The sequence below is a fragment of the Lepidochelys kempii genome, chromosome 7 (genome assembly GCF_965140265.1).
Source record: "Lepidochelys kempii isolate rLepKem1 chromosome 7, rLepKem1.hap2, whole genome shotgun sequence".
Classification (NCBI taxonomy): Eukaryota; Metazoa; Chordata; order Testudines; family Cheloniidae; genus Lepidochelys; species Lepidochelys kempii.
The window spans coordinates 124,490,370-124,506,803 of record NC_133262.1 but is presented as its reverse complement, the minus strand read 5'-3'; the positions used below and the strand labels follow the sequence as shown (position 1 = coordinate 124,506,803).

General features: G+C 48.1%; 1 protein-coding gene across 1 annotated transcript in view; it reads left to right on the top strand.

The window, feature by feature from the left end:
- Positions 1–16,434, top strand: part of ARMH3 (armadillo like helical domain containing 3) — a 160,713-nt gene that overhangs the window by 16,521 nt on the left and 127,758 nt on the right. Inside the window, exons 2-9 of the mRNA XM_073354796.1 lie at positions 5,463–5,574; positions 6,120–6,176; positions 6,335–6,481; positions 7,469–7,576; positions 8,601–8,693; positions 9,469–9,543; positions 10,737–10,823; positions 11,024–11,042. Coding sequence (XP_073210897.1) covers positions 5,473–5,574; positions 6,120–6,176; positions 6,335–6,481; positions 7,469–7,576; positions 8,601–8,693; positions 9,469–9,543; positions 10,737–10,823; positions 11,024–11,042 — 688 coding nt within the window. The 5' untranslated portion in view covers positions 5,463–5,472. The remainder of the gene's footprint in view (positions 1–5,462; positions 5,575–6,119; positions 6,177–6,334; positions 6,482–7,468; positions 7,577–8,600; positions 8,694–9,468; positions 9,544–10,736; positions 10,824–11,023; positions 11,043–16,434) is intronic.

The following is a 16,434-nucleotide window of genomic DNA, read 5'->3' as shown; positions in this document are numbered from 1 at the left end:
GGGATGGATCCCTTGATGATTCCCTGTTCTGTTCGTTCCCTATGGGGCACCTGGCACTGGCCACTGTTGGCAGACAGGCTCCTGGGCTAGATGGATCTTTGGTCTGACTCAGTCTGGCCATTCTTATGTTCTGAAGGAGCATTCTGCTTTGGAAGCTTAATTCCACAGCTGTCTCCATGACTGCAGACTTGGGAAGCTCAAGGGGCACCAGAAATGTACTGCAGTGCACTTACCTCTGTGTGCATAATTTATCATTGCTGACTTAGCTGCCGCAAGCACCTGCCCTTCTTTCCCTGTAGGCTGCTTCAGCTCTAATCTGCCTGTGCGAGCAATGGAATTCTGTAGTACCCCCTTGGGTGGAGTGGGGAGAGTGGCAGAGAGTTCAGGAGAATGCCTGGGGTTTGAGCGAGGAGAGATACTCCATTTCCTCCATGCGTGATGCGTAGAGACGGTGAGGAGGTGCTAAAACGTTCCAGTGGTTGATTGGGAAATTTTTATCATATGAAGCAATGTAAATAGGTAATTTGCAATCAATACCATACACTGTGTAACGCCAGAATTACTGTATTGATTGCAACATTAGACGCAGGGCTGTGAGTACCTCGGAAGGTTGAGGAATCGAACGCCCAGACCTTGTGGTGTGTTTCACAATCGCAGAGCACACATCACTAGAGCAGGGCAATGATTGTTTCTTTATACAACAGTCGAGCTGGCACAACACAACTATCAACAGTGAACAAAGGGCAAATCCACAGCGTGAGGAAGAACCAGAACAATGAAATAGGATATTGTTAATGTAGGGAACTGGGATTGTTCCTGGGGATACCCAGGAGTGTGAGGCATCTTGCTACACCCTGCCCTTAGCTTGAGGTCTGTGCCTGCCATGTGTCAGCTCCTTGACTCCTCTGGCCATGGTCATCACAAGCGCTTCCCTCTGAGCCTGCCAGGCTCTGCTGTCCCTTTGCAGGTTCACAGTAGGCACATACCAACCTCCGAATGTCCAGCCCCTGGCCTGCTGAACAACCGCCAGGTTTGCTGCTCCCCAAGGAACAGTACCCTGGCTGTACTAATTACACCTGAGATCGCAGCGCCACTTGCCACACAGCACTTGGGTGTGTTGTGAAAACAAGCAAAAGCTTATTTAATAAAGAGTAGGTATTCAAATGAAAAGTAGAAATATTGGAAACAAATGGTTACATGTAAAATAGAAACAGCATTCTAGAACCTAGACTGACTGACTTAGTTATTGTTAACCCTTATACAGCTATGCTCAGCCCAAATCCTTCCAGTTTATTACAGCCAAGCTTGGCTGTGATCTTCCATTCATGAGACGTGTCACACTGTCCTGTTGTGTCCTCAGTGGAAAGATGCTGGGGAGTACCTCTCCCCCGCCCCCCGTTGTCTTCATTGTTAACCAGGATCTCGCCTGCAGGTTGTTTTTCCGTGTGCCTCTTTCTTGTCCATTTCACAATCTCCTGATTAGCATCCAGCTTAGATTGTAGACAAGCCTCCATTGTGGAGTGGATGATACACAACCCACATGACCAGTGAGTGAGAGAAAAGCATTTATTCCCATCTGGTGACCTTTCTTAACTCTCAGACCATAAGAACATAATTTTCAGTATGGATACACAATTCCTTAAACAGCATCCATCCACATGTTTCACAGTGATTATGCAACCAGTGGGCTGTTGGCTCTTCGTGGAGACCTCACATGCCACCCTTTGATAAACTTAATATGCATACATCTGACCTAGGGGATCCCTGTCAAACTCTATGCACCCCATGTGCCCTCTAACATAGAATCATAGAAGATTAGGGTTGGAAGAGACCTTGTGAGGTCATCTAGTCCAACCCCCTGCTCAAAGCAGGACCAACCCCAGCTAAATCATCCCAGCCAAGGCTTTGTCAAGCCGGGCCTTCAAAAGCTTGAAGGATGGAGATTCCACCACCTCCCTAGGGAACCCATTCCTGTGCTTCACCACCCTCCTAGTGAAGCAGTTTTTCCTAATATCCAACCTAGACCTCCCCCACTGCAACTTGAGACCATTACTTCTTGTTCTGTCATTTGCCGCCACTGAGAACAGTCTAGATCCATCCTCTTTGGAAACCCCTTTCAGGTAGTTGAAAGCAGCTATCAAATCCCCCCTCATTCTTCTCTTCCACAGACTAAACAATCCCAGTTCCCTCAGCCTCTCCTCATAAGTCATGTGCCCCAGCCCCCTAATCATTTTCATTGCCCTCCGCTGGACTCTCTCCAGTTTGTCCATATCTTTTCTATAGTGGGGGGACCAAAACTGGATGCAGTAGTCCAGATGTAGCCTCTGGACTATGTGGCCTCTGGACCAGTGCCGAATAGAGGGGAATAATCACTTCCTTCGATCTGCTGGCAGTGTTCCTATTAATGCAGCCCCATATGCCCTTAGCCTTCTTGGCAACAAGGGCACACTGCTGAGTCATATCCAGCTTCTCGTCCACTGTAATCCCCAGGTCCTTTTCTGCAGAACTGCTGCCGAGCCATTCGGTCCCTAGTCTGTAGCGGTGCATGGGATTCTTCCTTCCTAAGTGCAGGACTCTGCACTTGTCCTTGTTGGACCTCATCAGATTTCTTTTGGCCCCATCCTCCAATTTGTCTAGGTCACTCTGGACCCTATCCGTACCCTCCAGTGTATCTACCTCTCCCCACAGCTTAGTGTCATCCACAAACTTGCTGAGGGTGCAATCCATTCAATCATCCAGATCATTAATGAAGATGTTGAACAAAAGCGGCCCCAGGACTGATCCCTGGGGCACTCTGCTTGAAACTGGCTACCAACTAGACATCGAGGCATTGATCACTACCCGTTGAACCCAACGATCTAGCCAGCTTTCTGTCCACCTTATAGTTCATTCATCCAGTTGATAGTACTCTGACTTGCTGGCAGGAATACTGTGTTGGCACCAAGCCGTTCCTGGGTTATAGAGACCCTGTTTATAATTTTGGAAAATAAATTATATTTTATTAAAAAAATTCCTTTTGCTCTGAGAGGGTCCTCTCAAAGGGAAGAAGGAGGATCCTGGGAACTACAGGCCAGTCAGCCTCACTTCAGTCCCTGGAAAAATCATGGAGCAGGTCCTCAAAGAATCAATCCTGAAGCACTTGCATGAGAGGAAAGTGATCAGGAACAGTCAGCATGGATTCACCAAGGGAAGGTCATGCCTGACTAATCTAATCGCCTTTTATGATGAGATTACTGGTTCTGTGGATGAAGGGAAAGCAGTGGATGTATTGTTTCTTGACTTTAGCAAAGCTTTTGACACGGTCTCCCACAGTATTCTTGTCAGCAAGTTAAGGAAGTATGGGCTGGATGAATGCACTACAAGGTGGGTAGAAAGCTGGCTAGATTGTCGGGCTCAACGGGTAGTGATCAATTGCTCCATATCTAGTTGGCAGCCGGTATCAAGTGGAGTGCCCCAAGGGTCGGTCCTGGGGCCAGTTTTGTTCAATATCTTCATAAATGATCTGGAGGATGGTGTGGATTGCACTCTCAGCAAATTTGCGGATGATACTAAACTGGGAGGAGTGGTAGATACGCTGGAGGGGAGGGATAGGATACAGAAGGACCTAGACAAATTGGAGGATTGGGCCAAAAGAAATCTGATGAGGTTCAATAAGGATAAGTGCAGGGTCCTGCACTTAGGACGGAAGAACCCAATGCACAGCTACAGACTAGGGACCGAATGGCTAGGCAGCAGTTCTGCGGAAAAGGACCTGGGGGTGACAGTGGACGAGAAGCTGGATATGAGTCAGCAGTGTGCCCTTGTTGCCAAGAAGGCCAATGGCATTTTGGGATGTATAAGTAGGGGCATAGCGAGCAGATCGAGGGACGTGATCGTTCCCCTCTATTCGACATTGGTGAGGCCTCATCTGGAGTACTGTGTCCAGTTTTGGGCCCCACACTTCAAGAAGGATGTGGATAAATTGGAGAGAGTCCAGCGAAGGGCAACAAAAATGATTAGGGGACTGGAACACATGAGTTATGAGGAGAGGCTGAGGGAGCTGGGATTGTTTAGCCTGCAGAAGAGAAGAATGAGGGGGGATTTGATAGCTGCTTTCAACTACCTGAAAGGGGGTTCCAAAGAGGATGGCTCTAGACTGTTCTCAATGGTAGCAGATGACAGAACGAGGAGTAATGGTCTCAAGTTGCAGTGGGGGAGGTTTAGATTGGATATTAGGAAAAACTTTTTCACTAAGAGGGTGGTGAAACACTGGAATGCGTTACCTAGGGAGGTGGTAGAATCTCCTTCCTTAGAGGTTTTTAAGGTCAGGCTTGACAAAGCCCTGGCTGGGATGATTTAACTGGGAATTGGTCCTGCTTTGAGCAGGGGGTTGGACTAGATGACCTTCTGGGGTCCCTTCCAACCCTGATATTCTATGATTCTATGATTCTATGTAATGTTGCTAGGTATTTGTGACCATCAATTGTCAGGCATCTTGCAACCTACCTAGCTTCTGGGAACAAGGAGAGAATTTCCATTCATGGCACTCTCTGTTTCCTAACAGCTCATTAGAAACTTAGGCCCCAATCCTGTAATTGGATCTCTTGGGGCAGAACCACGTGCTTCTGTGAAGCCCCAGTGATGCAGTGGAAAAATCATGAATACACAGCATTTGACATGGGGGGCAAATCCTTGCAGCCCTCGCACAAGTGGGCGAACATTTTGCATTGGATTTTGGTCGGGATCTCAGCGGACTAATGCACTGTAATGTTTGCCAACCACTTTTCCAGGAAAGAAATACAAAATAATAGATGCCGTAGAGCAGGTTGATCAGGCACTTCTTTGCTTTCTTTCTCCCAGCATAAGAACAAAGGGATATTGAAGCAAATTGGTAGGCAGCAAGTTTAAATACAATAAAAGGAATTACTTTTTCACACAGTCTGTGGAACTGATTGCCACAAGATGTCACTGAAATCAAGTGTTTAGCAAGATTATAGTAAGGACTTCTTTAATAAAAAAAAAAAAAAAAAAAGGGCGGGAAGAGACATAAGCCCTCCTGCTCCAGGCCACAAACCAACCACTGACTGACAGGTTAGGACGAAACTTTCCTTGTAAGCAGGTTATTCCATATCTATTCTGCAGGGTTTGTTGCACCTTCCTCTGAAGCAATCTGGTGCTGGAAACTGAACTAGGATCTGGCTAGCCGGACCGTTGGTCTCAGTCAGTATCTTGTGTGGCAATTAACCTCCACCCCCCACTTCCTGCATGCTAGTGGCTGTTAGTATCTTAGTCTAGGGTATAGAGATGTCAGGGCTATGGCAGACAGAACACATTTTGGGGGAAAAACATCCGTGCAGGGGCCATCTCTTTGTATAGTACCTAGCACAATGGGGTCCTGGCCGTGACTACAGCTCCTGGGTGCTGTGGTGATACACTGTCACCTCCTGCTTTCTCAGTAGTTTGGTCTCTGTTCTTACGCCCAGGCTGTACACCATGGCCCAAGCGGAGAAGAAAGGCGGACTGCTCTGGAAATCTTCAGCCTCCAAGAAACTATTGAAAGAGAAGGTTGTGCTAATGTACGATGAGATCTTCATGGTAAGGACTGGGTCCCTTTTCCTTTTGTCCCTTTGGTTTGCCGAGAGAGCTCCATGTGGTGGATTCTTCTCCATGAGACAGGGCATGCTTCTGTCCAGGCCAGGCTGTCCCATAACTGTCTCAAACTGCCTCAAAGGAGGCAGCTTCCTCTGCTGCCTCCTTCAGTGTCACTGTGTGGCGTTCCCCGGGGAATCTAGAATGTGGTGGCCATGAAGTTAGGAAAGGGAGTGGCAGGCCAGGGGAGCCAGTGCAGTAGGAGGCAGGGACTCCATAGTGAGGAGCTGTGAGGAATCTTCTCCTTTTTGGTTTGGGGGAGAGAATATTTCTGGGAGAAAAGAAGAAAAGCTGCTCAGGCGAGAATGGCTTCTGCAAATCCCGCTTTTGGGAATCGGTGTTGGCAATATATTGTACTTGGAGAACTCCATTGACAGGTGAGTAGCCTTGTCTTCGGGAGTCTGAACTGTTTACACTGATGTTCTGTCTGTGTGCTTAGCCTTTCTCCTAGCTGTACTGTTTGTTCTCATGGGGTCTCCTTTCTCTTTCAGACAGAGGACCCCAGTAAATGCAGCCCTCGGTTCTGGGAGGAGCTTTTCCTCATGAAGGTACCGTAAGAGTTGAAAACCATCCTCTTATCTTTTGATTCGCCTTTGCTTGTGTGGCCTGGGATGTGGCAGGGACTTGCTCTCCTGTGGGTCTCTGCTTCCTTTCAGCAGCTGGAGGAAATGCATTAATTGGTTTTTCCTTCGTTCCTGACCGACAGGTGAACCTGGAGTATCTAGAAAGCAAGCTGGAGTCTCTGGACGGAGAAGAGTTAATGAAGATAAAAGATAACGTTAACTGTTTGTTCCAGCGCTGCATCCAGGCCTTGGGAGAAGAGCACCCCATCCGAGTGGTCAATGCGTTACAGGTACCGGCTCTGATGGCTCGGGAGTCGGTGTGCGTGGGCCGGTTTTCCGCTTATGGATATTGTCAAGCACCTTGCGCTAGTTTCTTTAGCGGGGCTGAGAGGCAGTGGCTTCTCACTGGTAGCTTTCATTATTTATTCCGTTTGGAGGTTCGAGACAAGCACAGTCCTATTTATCTTGGGAAATGTAAATTGCTTTTAAAATGCAAATTCTGAGTTTCTGGAATTGTGAGGAAGACCACCCGCAGCGGGGTGGGGTGGGAAGGGAGGAAGGTGAGGGACCCTTCAGTGCAACAGGTAACCCGGCTGGGAGCTGAAGTATAGTCCAAGAGCAGGTTGTTTGTTCTCTCTTCCCCCCCACCTACTCCCTGCCCCTCATTGAGTTTCCTGACAGAGGAAATGAAATAAAGCTCTGGAGAAGGTGGAGTGAAGTCTGTACAAGAGACCACGCTTATTAGACAATGACTTGTCTGATGAGATTGTATCCATATCTTTGGGGACATTTGGAGCAATTTTGCTCTATGCTTTAGAAATACATTTTTTTAAAGGAACACCAAGAATTGCTAAACAGAGTGTCAGGTGCTGCCCTGGGCTCAGCGTCCCCTTCTGGGCCTTGGCAGTTACACTTCTCTGGTTGTAAATGTGTCTGTCTCCCTTGTTGGTGTGTGGGGCACCCATGCAAGCTGAGGAAACTGTCTGACTGTACAGGCGAAGCAGTGAGAATGGCTGTCTGCATGGTGCAGTCAAATGCGCACACTGGAAAAATATGTATTTTCTCTAATCTCCGAGTTCTCCCAATCTGAGGAGTTACATAGAACAATGGGAAGGGAAGAGTTCAGACAGTAGTGGAACCTAAATTGATGATGGCCCTTGAAGCATCTGTTCTTTGTCAGTCCCTGGAGCAGGGCTTGGAATGGATTTTGGGGGGCAAGTCCTAGGTGTGGCCTGACATCCTGTGCTCAGCTGCTTCCTTCCCTCTTCCCTTCACAGACGTTATGTGCCCTGATTCGTGGCGTCCATCAGAAGAACAAATCTACCTCTGGGTTTGACATCATCAACATGCTCATGGGCTTCGACAGAGCAGAGCTGTGCATGAAGGTAAGGGTCCTGGCTTCAGAGGAGCAGCTTGCTGCTCGCCAGCCCTATCCTACAGGGATGTCCTCTGTAGACAGTTGCCATTATGAAGAACCGCCTGTGCGTGTTTGAACACTGAAGTGAATTATTAAATGCAGCTGCCCCGTGTATTCTGCCTGCCAAAGGCCCAGCACAAGGGCGCTTGTAATTCATTTCAAATCTAATGTAATGATGGAGGGAGGTCGTTCCTTTCCATTCACGCCAATGTGTTGATTCCTGGATTGTCATGAATAGAATTTAAGGCCAGAAGGGATTGTTAGATTATCTAGTCTGACCTGCTGTATAACGAAGGCTGGAAAATTCCACCCAGTTACCCCAGTATTGAGTCCAAGCGCTGGGGGTAGCAATCTTTTTGGTGCTCCGATTTCCCTCGGTACAGCTGGGTGGGTGGGAACTTAGACAGCGTAAACTCAGCCAGCGTCTGACCTTTGATTTTTTTACTGGTGAGTGTAGTTGCTTGAACAGCGTTTAACTATCCACAGGCAAACTCTGTCCTGCTGCTAGGCTGCTCAGGTACACATGTCTGGTTTATGGCAGTCAGAGGTCAGAATGCCGCTGTTCATGCTGGCGTCTGATCTGTAAATCAGTTACAAGGTGGGGAGGCTCTTCAGGGGATTGGAACGTACATTACTTTTGAGTGCCACCTCCTGTCATGGGGATGACGGAAGGGGACAGTTGAATAAGGCGCTTTGTGTCTCAGTTATGGAGTAACCCTTCTATGAATAATAAGATTTGATGGTTAGCTGTGGAACAGCTTCAGTGAGGTGGTGGGATAACTGGGCAAATGTGCTGTAAGGACTGATGTGGTCCAGCAAGTTAAAGTCACATGTGGCCTAGATTTTGGCTGGTACCAGCTCGTCCCTGGCTCCTGACAAGGCTGGAGGGGGGGGTTTAGTGTTGTTCAGCGATTGGTAGCCAGACTGGTGTGCTATACGTAACCTGATGGATTCAGATCGCGAAGGCTTATTGTGACTGTGTCCTTCCTCAGAATCTGATGGAGAGCTTGGACTCGCTGCTTTGTGCAGAAGGCTCCGAAAGCCTGAAGAGTTTGTGTCTGAAGCTGCTTCTCTGCTTGGTAACGGTAAATAACACAAAACTGAAGTTTCGCTTAGAAACCTTGATGGGCAGGTATGCCGGCAAACTGACCAAAGGACGGGGAGGATCTGTGAGTGCAGAGGACAAAGTGTGGTATAGGGTCTGGTTGCTGGAAGTGCTGCTTCTAGAATGATCTTTCTTCCTGGGCTGACATTGCAGTGTCAGTTGATCAGTGTCTTTAATGGCCACATGTCATTTCCAGAATTGTTCCTTTAGAGAGCAGCTATGTTAAAGAGCCCCGGGTGGCAGCCCTGTGGGGTTTGGAAGGGCTGCAGGCTAGCGAAGGGCTGTCCTGAGGCACAGATGTGGTCTTCGATTGGCACTGGGATGATTCCAGGCCGGCTCAGCCATTTCCACCCTTGCAAGGGGAAGGGGCCTCGGGCTGGGAGCTGTTACTCTTTCTGTGGTAGTGTGATGAGTATGTAAGGAAGTTGGTCTGTCCCTGGGACAGTGAGTTACACACAGCAGCGTGGAAGTTTCCTGTGTTGCACAGAGTCTGAGACGCTCCTGGCAGATGCAGTGACTGGGGTGCACACAAGAAAGGAGTCGGGGTGCTGGGAGGAGGGTGAGTCTGCACGGCTATTCCCACTTTGCTCTGCTCTCGTCCTACCTGGACTCTTGCCTTGCTGAGAGCACATGAACTTAGAGCGTCTGTTCAGTAGGGGAACGTGCCTGTTTCCGTGCACACTGGAGGCAGGTACAGAACGTTAGGGATTATGGAGCTTCAGTCAGCATTTTAAAAAGCCTTCGATTGCTTTCAGGTGACAGACAACATCAGCCAGAACACAATCCTGGAATATGTGATGATTAACAGTATATTTGAAGCTATTTTACAGGTAAGTGTTTCTCATCTCTGGCTGGTTAGGTCTTTTCCCATAGTGCCAGACTTTCATCGGTGCATTTACTGTTCAGTGCTTTAAATACAACAGAGGTTCACTGGTGTTACATGTCAACCTCTTACTCCTAGCTCGGTGGTAGATTTTATAATGCTGCCGCCTCTTTATGCCGGTCTATTGGTTTCAGTCACTGGTGGGCTTTTAAGATTGTCACACTTGTGTCTTTTGTGCTCAGAAAGCAGGTGAATAGCTCTGTGGGTCTAATTTCATGGAGGATTTCTAGACTAGAGGAACTTATTATGACAGTCAGCCTGGGTATTTCCAGCAATTTTCTCCCCTTTGATATGGTATGCTTTTTAGGAGAAGTATTTGAGTGTGTCCTGGCAATACACTGAGATACTGTCACAACCAGTGCTGGGTGATGCTGTGGCTGCGACATTTTGCTCTCTCTAAGCCTGTGTACATAACTGGCTCTCTCTGGTTTCTTATATGCATTGCAATTCACTGTTCTAAATCTCATACATAGGGCCCTACCAAATTCACGGTCCATTTTGGTAAATATCATGGTCATAGCATTTAAAAAATCTTCAATTTCATGGTTTCAGATGTTTCAATCTTAAATTTCACAGTGTTGTAAGCGTGGGCGTCCTCACCCAAAAGAGGGTCAGGCGGGGGGTTGCAAGGCTATTGTAGGGGGGTTGCGGTATTGCCACCCTACTTCCGCGCTGCTGTCAGTGTTGGGTGGCTGGAGAGCGGCAGCTCTGAAGTCAGTGCCACCGCCACCAGAGTGGAGAAGTAAGGATGGCAATATCCTGCCCTGCCCCCCAATATCCTGCCCTGCCACCCTTACTTCTGCACTGAGGCTGGTGGTGCCGGCTCTGCTTTCTGGGCTGGGTGCCTGGCCGGGAGCCACCGCTCTCCAGCCGCCCAGCTCTGAAGGCAGCTCTGAAGTAAGGGTCGCAACATCGCGACTCCTCTACTATAGCCAGACTTTACAGGGGAGACCAGATTTCATCATTTGTGACGCTTTTTTCGTGGCTGTGAATTTGGTAGGGCCCTACTCATACGTCACTTAGCGCATAATATGCTGATATGTTACATATTGTTCTGCTTGGCCTTGCTTCTTCAGGAAACTAGCTATGTTTCATAGTCAACTACCGGGTAACATGATGCATTCCTGCTTCTTGTTTCAGATTCTGTCCAACCCACCTAGTCGCCGGGAGCATGGTTATGACACTGTTGTCCTTCTTGCTTTGCTAGTTAACTACAGAAAGTATGAGGTAGGTGTTGGGGGCAGAGAGCCATTTCGTTACGCTGATGTCTTTCTTCAGCCATTTTGTCCTTGGGATGCGAGCCCTTAGTGAGTGCTAAAATACACTTGTAAAGGCCAACCACTGCTCAGACAGCTTGATACCTCCTTTTATTTGCTGTTTCAAGAACAGCCCTTGGTGCTGTGAGACTAAAATCTGTTTCCTCTCAGAAGGTGGGCTCTCTATTGCGTGAGTCTGCGCTGGCTGTTGTAAGGTTCTGCACAAGAGCTGCAGTGTTGCCATCCATACAATTTCTAGAAAAAGGCATTGAAACATTTAGTAGGGTAAAAACGGACAATTACAGGAGCTGGGCACATCATCTGCATGTTCATTGGCAGAGAATATGTCAGTAATTTCCCCATCCCATTTTGACAGTATCTGTTTATATGTTTCTTTTACATGTACGTGCATATCCAAAGGTGCAGGTGTTCAAACACTTATTTATATACAAGTACAAAGGAAAGCTGTTCAGGGGATTTGCACTTTATCTATGGAAATACTTTACTTCGATTTGCAGGAAGGCCTCTTGAAAGAATCATTAATGTGTAGCATGCGTGTGTGTGTAAAATATATTTTCTCCAAAGAGAAGCAAGTTGTTATAGAGTTGTCTTGGGTTTCAGACCCCGGACATGTGATTTGGAGCTGACTGTCAAGTCAAAAGAAATTAGAACTCTCCGGAGCGATGCCAGTCATGTGACTAGAGGATGAGCTGAAATGTCACAGCCTACAACTCCTTAGGAGAATGAGAAATGTGGCTCTGCATCTCTCTGATTGCCGCCTTCTTCTCAAGAAACATAATTCTCCTTTCCTTTTCCAAGCTGGGATGCTGTATTTAGTAATCTGCTTGTGTTTCTACAAAGTTTTTTTCTACTGATCTTATTCTTGAGAGACAAAATGAAAGAAATGTTAAAATACATGTGAAATGTCAGTGCCTCTTTACATGAGGCATGATGATATAATTGTCTGTCTTAAGAGTTTTCCTTAACGTCGGGATTTTGAATTTAATTGTTTGGAAACATGAGTTCTGGACTCTTAAGTTTTGCACTAATCATGAAATACAGATATGTTTCTATCTGACCTCATTCCTGACTGAGGAAGAGAGAGTATATATTAAGGTTTCCTTGTGTGTGTTCATATTGCTGTAGTGTTTACAATATGCTCGGGCTAATCAGATGCAGACGAAGACGCAGAGGAAGAATGACATATCTAAATGAAATGCAGGGGGAATTCAGGCAATTTCTCAAGTTAGAATTTGGCTGGGACACTAAGGCTGATGAATCAGTGTTTACTAAAAGTGTCAAATTGTGATAGGCTTCTGTTTTGCCTTAAAGTTCTGTGTAATACAATACAGCACCAACACCAGCCTCACAAAAGTAAAGCTTGATCAACTTAAAGATGGCGACATGAATCAGCTTTCTTACACATGGTGCAGCTAGTAATGCCTATAATTAAGATTGCTGAGCGCTTTCTATTATAAGATCATGTTTTCAGTTGTTTATAACTTTGCTATTTATAAACTTTACCTGTTTCCAGGCTGGGTGTCTGCCTCAGGCTGAATTTCCTTTTTTTAAGGATTCAGCCATTTCCTACACAACGTTAGGGAAAAATACGTTGTTTTGCCCATTTAAAACAGTTCCTGTAATTGTTCTGTTGAGAAGCGGGCTCTGTGCTTTAGAGCAGGGATTGAAATTTGGCTGTGGGTGGCTGTGGTGCCTTTCACCATCTCCATGAAATTCTGCTCACATCTGACTAATTTATAAGCCTCTGAAAATCTCTATTTGCACATGCTCAGCAGAAGTTTGTTAGTGGCAGCTAAAGTCTCCAAAGAGTCTGTCTGCACTGAGCATGCTCCAACCCCTCATAGCTCCTGATCATCCCCGCAGACCACCTGAGCTTGATGCAGCCCAGGGATGCAGGGGCTGAGCAGGATTCGTCCTGCGATAACTCTCCGGGCTGCCGGGGGTCACTATTGTGCTAGTCACCAGAACTGAGAACAGGGAGAGCCATGCTGTCAGTGCCACCTGCTAGTGCCCAGGCAACAACAAGGAGGAGGAGAACGGAGCAGCCTAACTCACTTGCAAATGGGTGAGGAGCAGGGCAGGGGGCAGGGACAGGAGTTGGGGGCGGGATGGATAGGACCAGTGGGGGCAGACAGGGATATGGGGGAATCAAGGACAAAAGGTTCTATAACCATCAGAACACACATCTAGTCCATGGAATTGAATCATGGATTCCTGAGTCTGAACACTCCTCTGCTGTCTAGCAAGTGGCTAGGAATCCCACTGGCAAAATGTCTTTCCCCCTCCACCTAGAGCAGGGGTGGGCAAACCATGGCCCGTGGGCTGGATCCAGCCCGTCAGGGCTTTGGATTCGGCCCACGGGATTGCCCCCCATGGTGCCGCAGGTTCTGTACCACTCTCAGAAGCGGCCGGCACCACGTCCCTGGGGTCGGGGGGGCAGGGGGGAAAGAAGAGCTCTGTGCGTTGCCCTTGCCTCCAGGCACCGCCCCCCGCAGCTCCTACTGGCCGGGAGCGGGGAACCACGGCCAATGGGAGCTTCGGGGGAGGTACCTGGAGGTGCGACAAGAGCAGTGCGTAGAGGCCTGTGGCCCCCCCCGCCTCTCCCAGGGGCCGCGCAGGGACATGGTGTTGGCCACTTCCTGGCACGGTGTGGGTCCCTGGTGCGCACTGCTGCCACCCTGGAACCGCTTTAGCCTGGACCCTCCTGCACCCCAACTACCTGCCCTGAGCCCCCTGCTGCACCCCTGTGCACCACAACTCCTTGCCCTGAGTCCCCTATCCCCACACCCCTCCTGCACCCCAACCCCCTGCCCTGAGCTCCCTCCCTCAGTCTGCACCCCTCCTGCACCCCTGCCCTGAGCTCCCTCTTGCACCCCGCACCCCTCTTGCACCCCAGCCCCTTTCTTTGAGCCCCCTCATAAACCCCGCACCCCTCCTCTGCCTCAATCCCTTGCCGTGAGTCCGTTCCTGCATACCACACCCCCTCCCACACTCCACACCCCAACCCCCTGCCCCAGCCCTGCATACAATTTCTCCGCCCAGATGTGGCCCTTGGCCCAAAAAGTTTGCCCACCCCTGACCTAGAGGATAACAGCTTACTACTGCTACCAGTTATTCATGTAGCACAAGTGGTGGACATCTGTGCTGTGAGCCAACAAGTTCCAGCTCTGTGTTCTGTAGAACCCTGTATGCCCAGGTGTTGCAGTGCATCTCCTCAGCCATGTGGGCTGTTGTGAGCACATCAGACTTCTCCTCTGCTCTCTGCACTGGCTTCCCATGGACTAGAAAGTCAAAGCCGAGATCTCGATCCTTACCTCAGGGTGCCCCAGTCTAGCACGTCTGAAAGAGCCTAATGCTCTGATTGAAGACCGTAGCTGACAGCCCCGCTCCTTAGGCAGACTGGAACCTTTTACCATAAGAAGTTGGTGTTTTCATGGGGATCAGCCCAGGACCATGGAATGAACTCTCCCAGAAACTAAGGACCAGCCACCTCCCCCCACCTTCTCCTTCCAGTTCAGGGGGCATGTCTTCAGCTTGCCTCCTCTCATGTACACACAGAGCAGCATGGACATTAACGCCCCGCCCTACTGAAACAGAACACTCCACAACACACACAGTTCTTCTCCCAGGAGCAAATGAGAGAGAACTATCCATGGGTGGAGATGGTAGCCATATCGCTTGATGTGCAGCTGGAAGGTGCTCAGGTATTGCAGAGATTAGGGTGAGCTAAGAACCTGTATGGAACAGGATAGTGGTCCTGCTCTGACCCATGTAGGGTTCAGTATGGTTCCGCATTATGGAATTTGTTTTTCCAGTCAGCTCTTTAAAAACCATAGGAAATTACACAGAAAAATATTGCCTCTATATAAATCCCTGGTACGCCCACAGCTTGAATACTGCGTGCAGATGTGGTCGCCCATCTCAAAAAAGATATATTGGAATTGGAAAAGGTTCAGAAAAGGGCAAGAAAAATGATTAGGGGTATGGAACAACTGCAATATGAGGAGAGATTAATAAGACTGGGACTTTTCAGCTTGGAAAAGAGACGACTAAGGGGGGATATGATTGAGGTCTATAAAATCATGACTGATGTGGAGAAAGTAAATAAGGAAGTGTTATTTACTCCTTCTTGTAACACAAGAACTAGGGGTCACCCAATGAAATTAATAGGCAGCAGATTTAAAACAAAGAAAAGGAAGTATTTTTTCACACAATGCACAGTCAACCTGTGGAACTCCTTGCCAGAGGATGTTGTGAAGGCCAAGACTATAACTGGGTTGAAAAAAGAACTAGATAAGTTCCTGGAGGATAGGTCCATCAATGGCTATTAGCCAGGATGAGCAGGGCTGGTGTCCCTAGCCACTGTTTGCCAGAAGCTGAGAATGGGCGACAGGGGATGGATCACTTGATGATTCCCTGTTCTGTTCATTCTCTCTGAGGCACTGACACTGGCCACTGTCGGAAGACAGGACACTGGGCTAGATGGACCTTTAGTCTGACCCAGTCTGGCCGTTCCTATGTTCATTAAAAGAATAATAAGCTTGCAAAGCATTCAGAAGCTAGGAGATGACAGAATTTAGTTTGCCTGTGCAATCTGAATTCAGCCCCCTTGTGTATACATTATCGTACAGTCTTTAATTACATGATCACATGCTATTTCTTCCATAGGACCCTGCCTCATTCAGTGCACAGGATGGACTTGTTCTGGGCATGAATCAGGGTTGTGTAGTGGAGGAGACCGTTGTCTGTAGGACCCCTGCTTCATTTGTTGGAAAAATTGGAAAGTGTGCAGTGAATGAGGCAGAGTGTTGCAGGATGAAAAAAGATGGTCTCTCGGTGAAGGCAGTCGAATGCTGCCCTGGAGAGCTGGATTCTATCTCTGCCCCGCCACAGAGTTCCTGTGAGTGTGGGGCTGTTCTTAAACCAGACTTTTCACAGGGGGTCACTAACTGTTTGTTCCTCATTTTCTGGGTGCCTGACTTAGCCCCAAGGGTCTGATTTGCAGAAGTGCTGAGCACTTGCAGTCGCAGCTGAAGTTGGCGGGGGCTGTGAACATATAAAGTGTCACACCATGCGACGTACGCTGCAAAATCAGGCCCTAGGCATCTCAAGTTGGGCATCCAACATGAATGAATTGCTGACATTATTCTCTTCTTAATCAGCCTGAGGCAGACATCCGGCATGGAAAATTTCAGCCCAAACAAAGTTTGGCAAAGTTAAAAGCAACTGAAAGCACGATCATCTTATGGGTAGTGTCAGGCAGCCTTCTGTGTTCCCAGCTCTGCCTGCAGCAATTATCCTGGCTGTGTGGGAGACTAGCCATCTTTCCCTTGCCTTACTTGGGCGTTTTTAGAGTTTGGATTGTTTGGTGCTTGGCTGTCAGCACGTCAAATTGTTTCATGGCTTATTTTCCTTTTCATTCCTGCCTGTTTCTTTGACTATATTACTGTTTATCAGTGCCCTTTTATTTTGTGTCTCGTAGGTTGCTAAATTATTATTCCATTTACTTAAGGAAATCTAATTGGGCTGAGAATTGATTAGTTGCCTATGGTTTTGTGGGT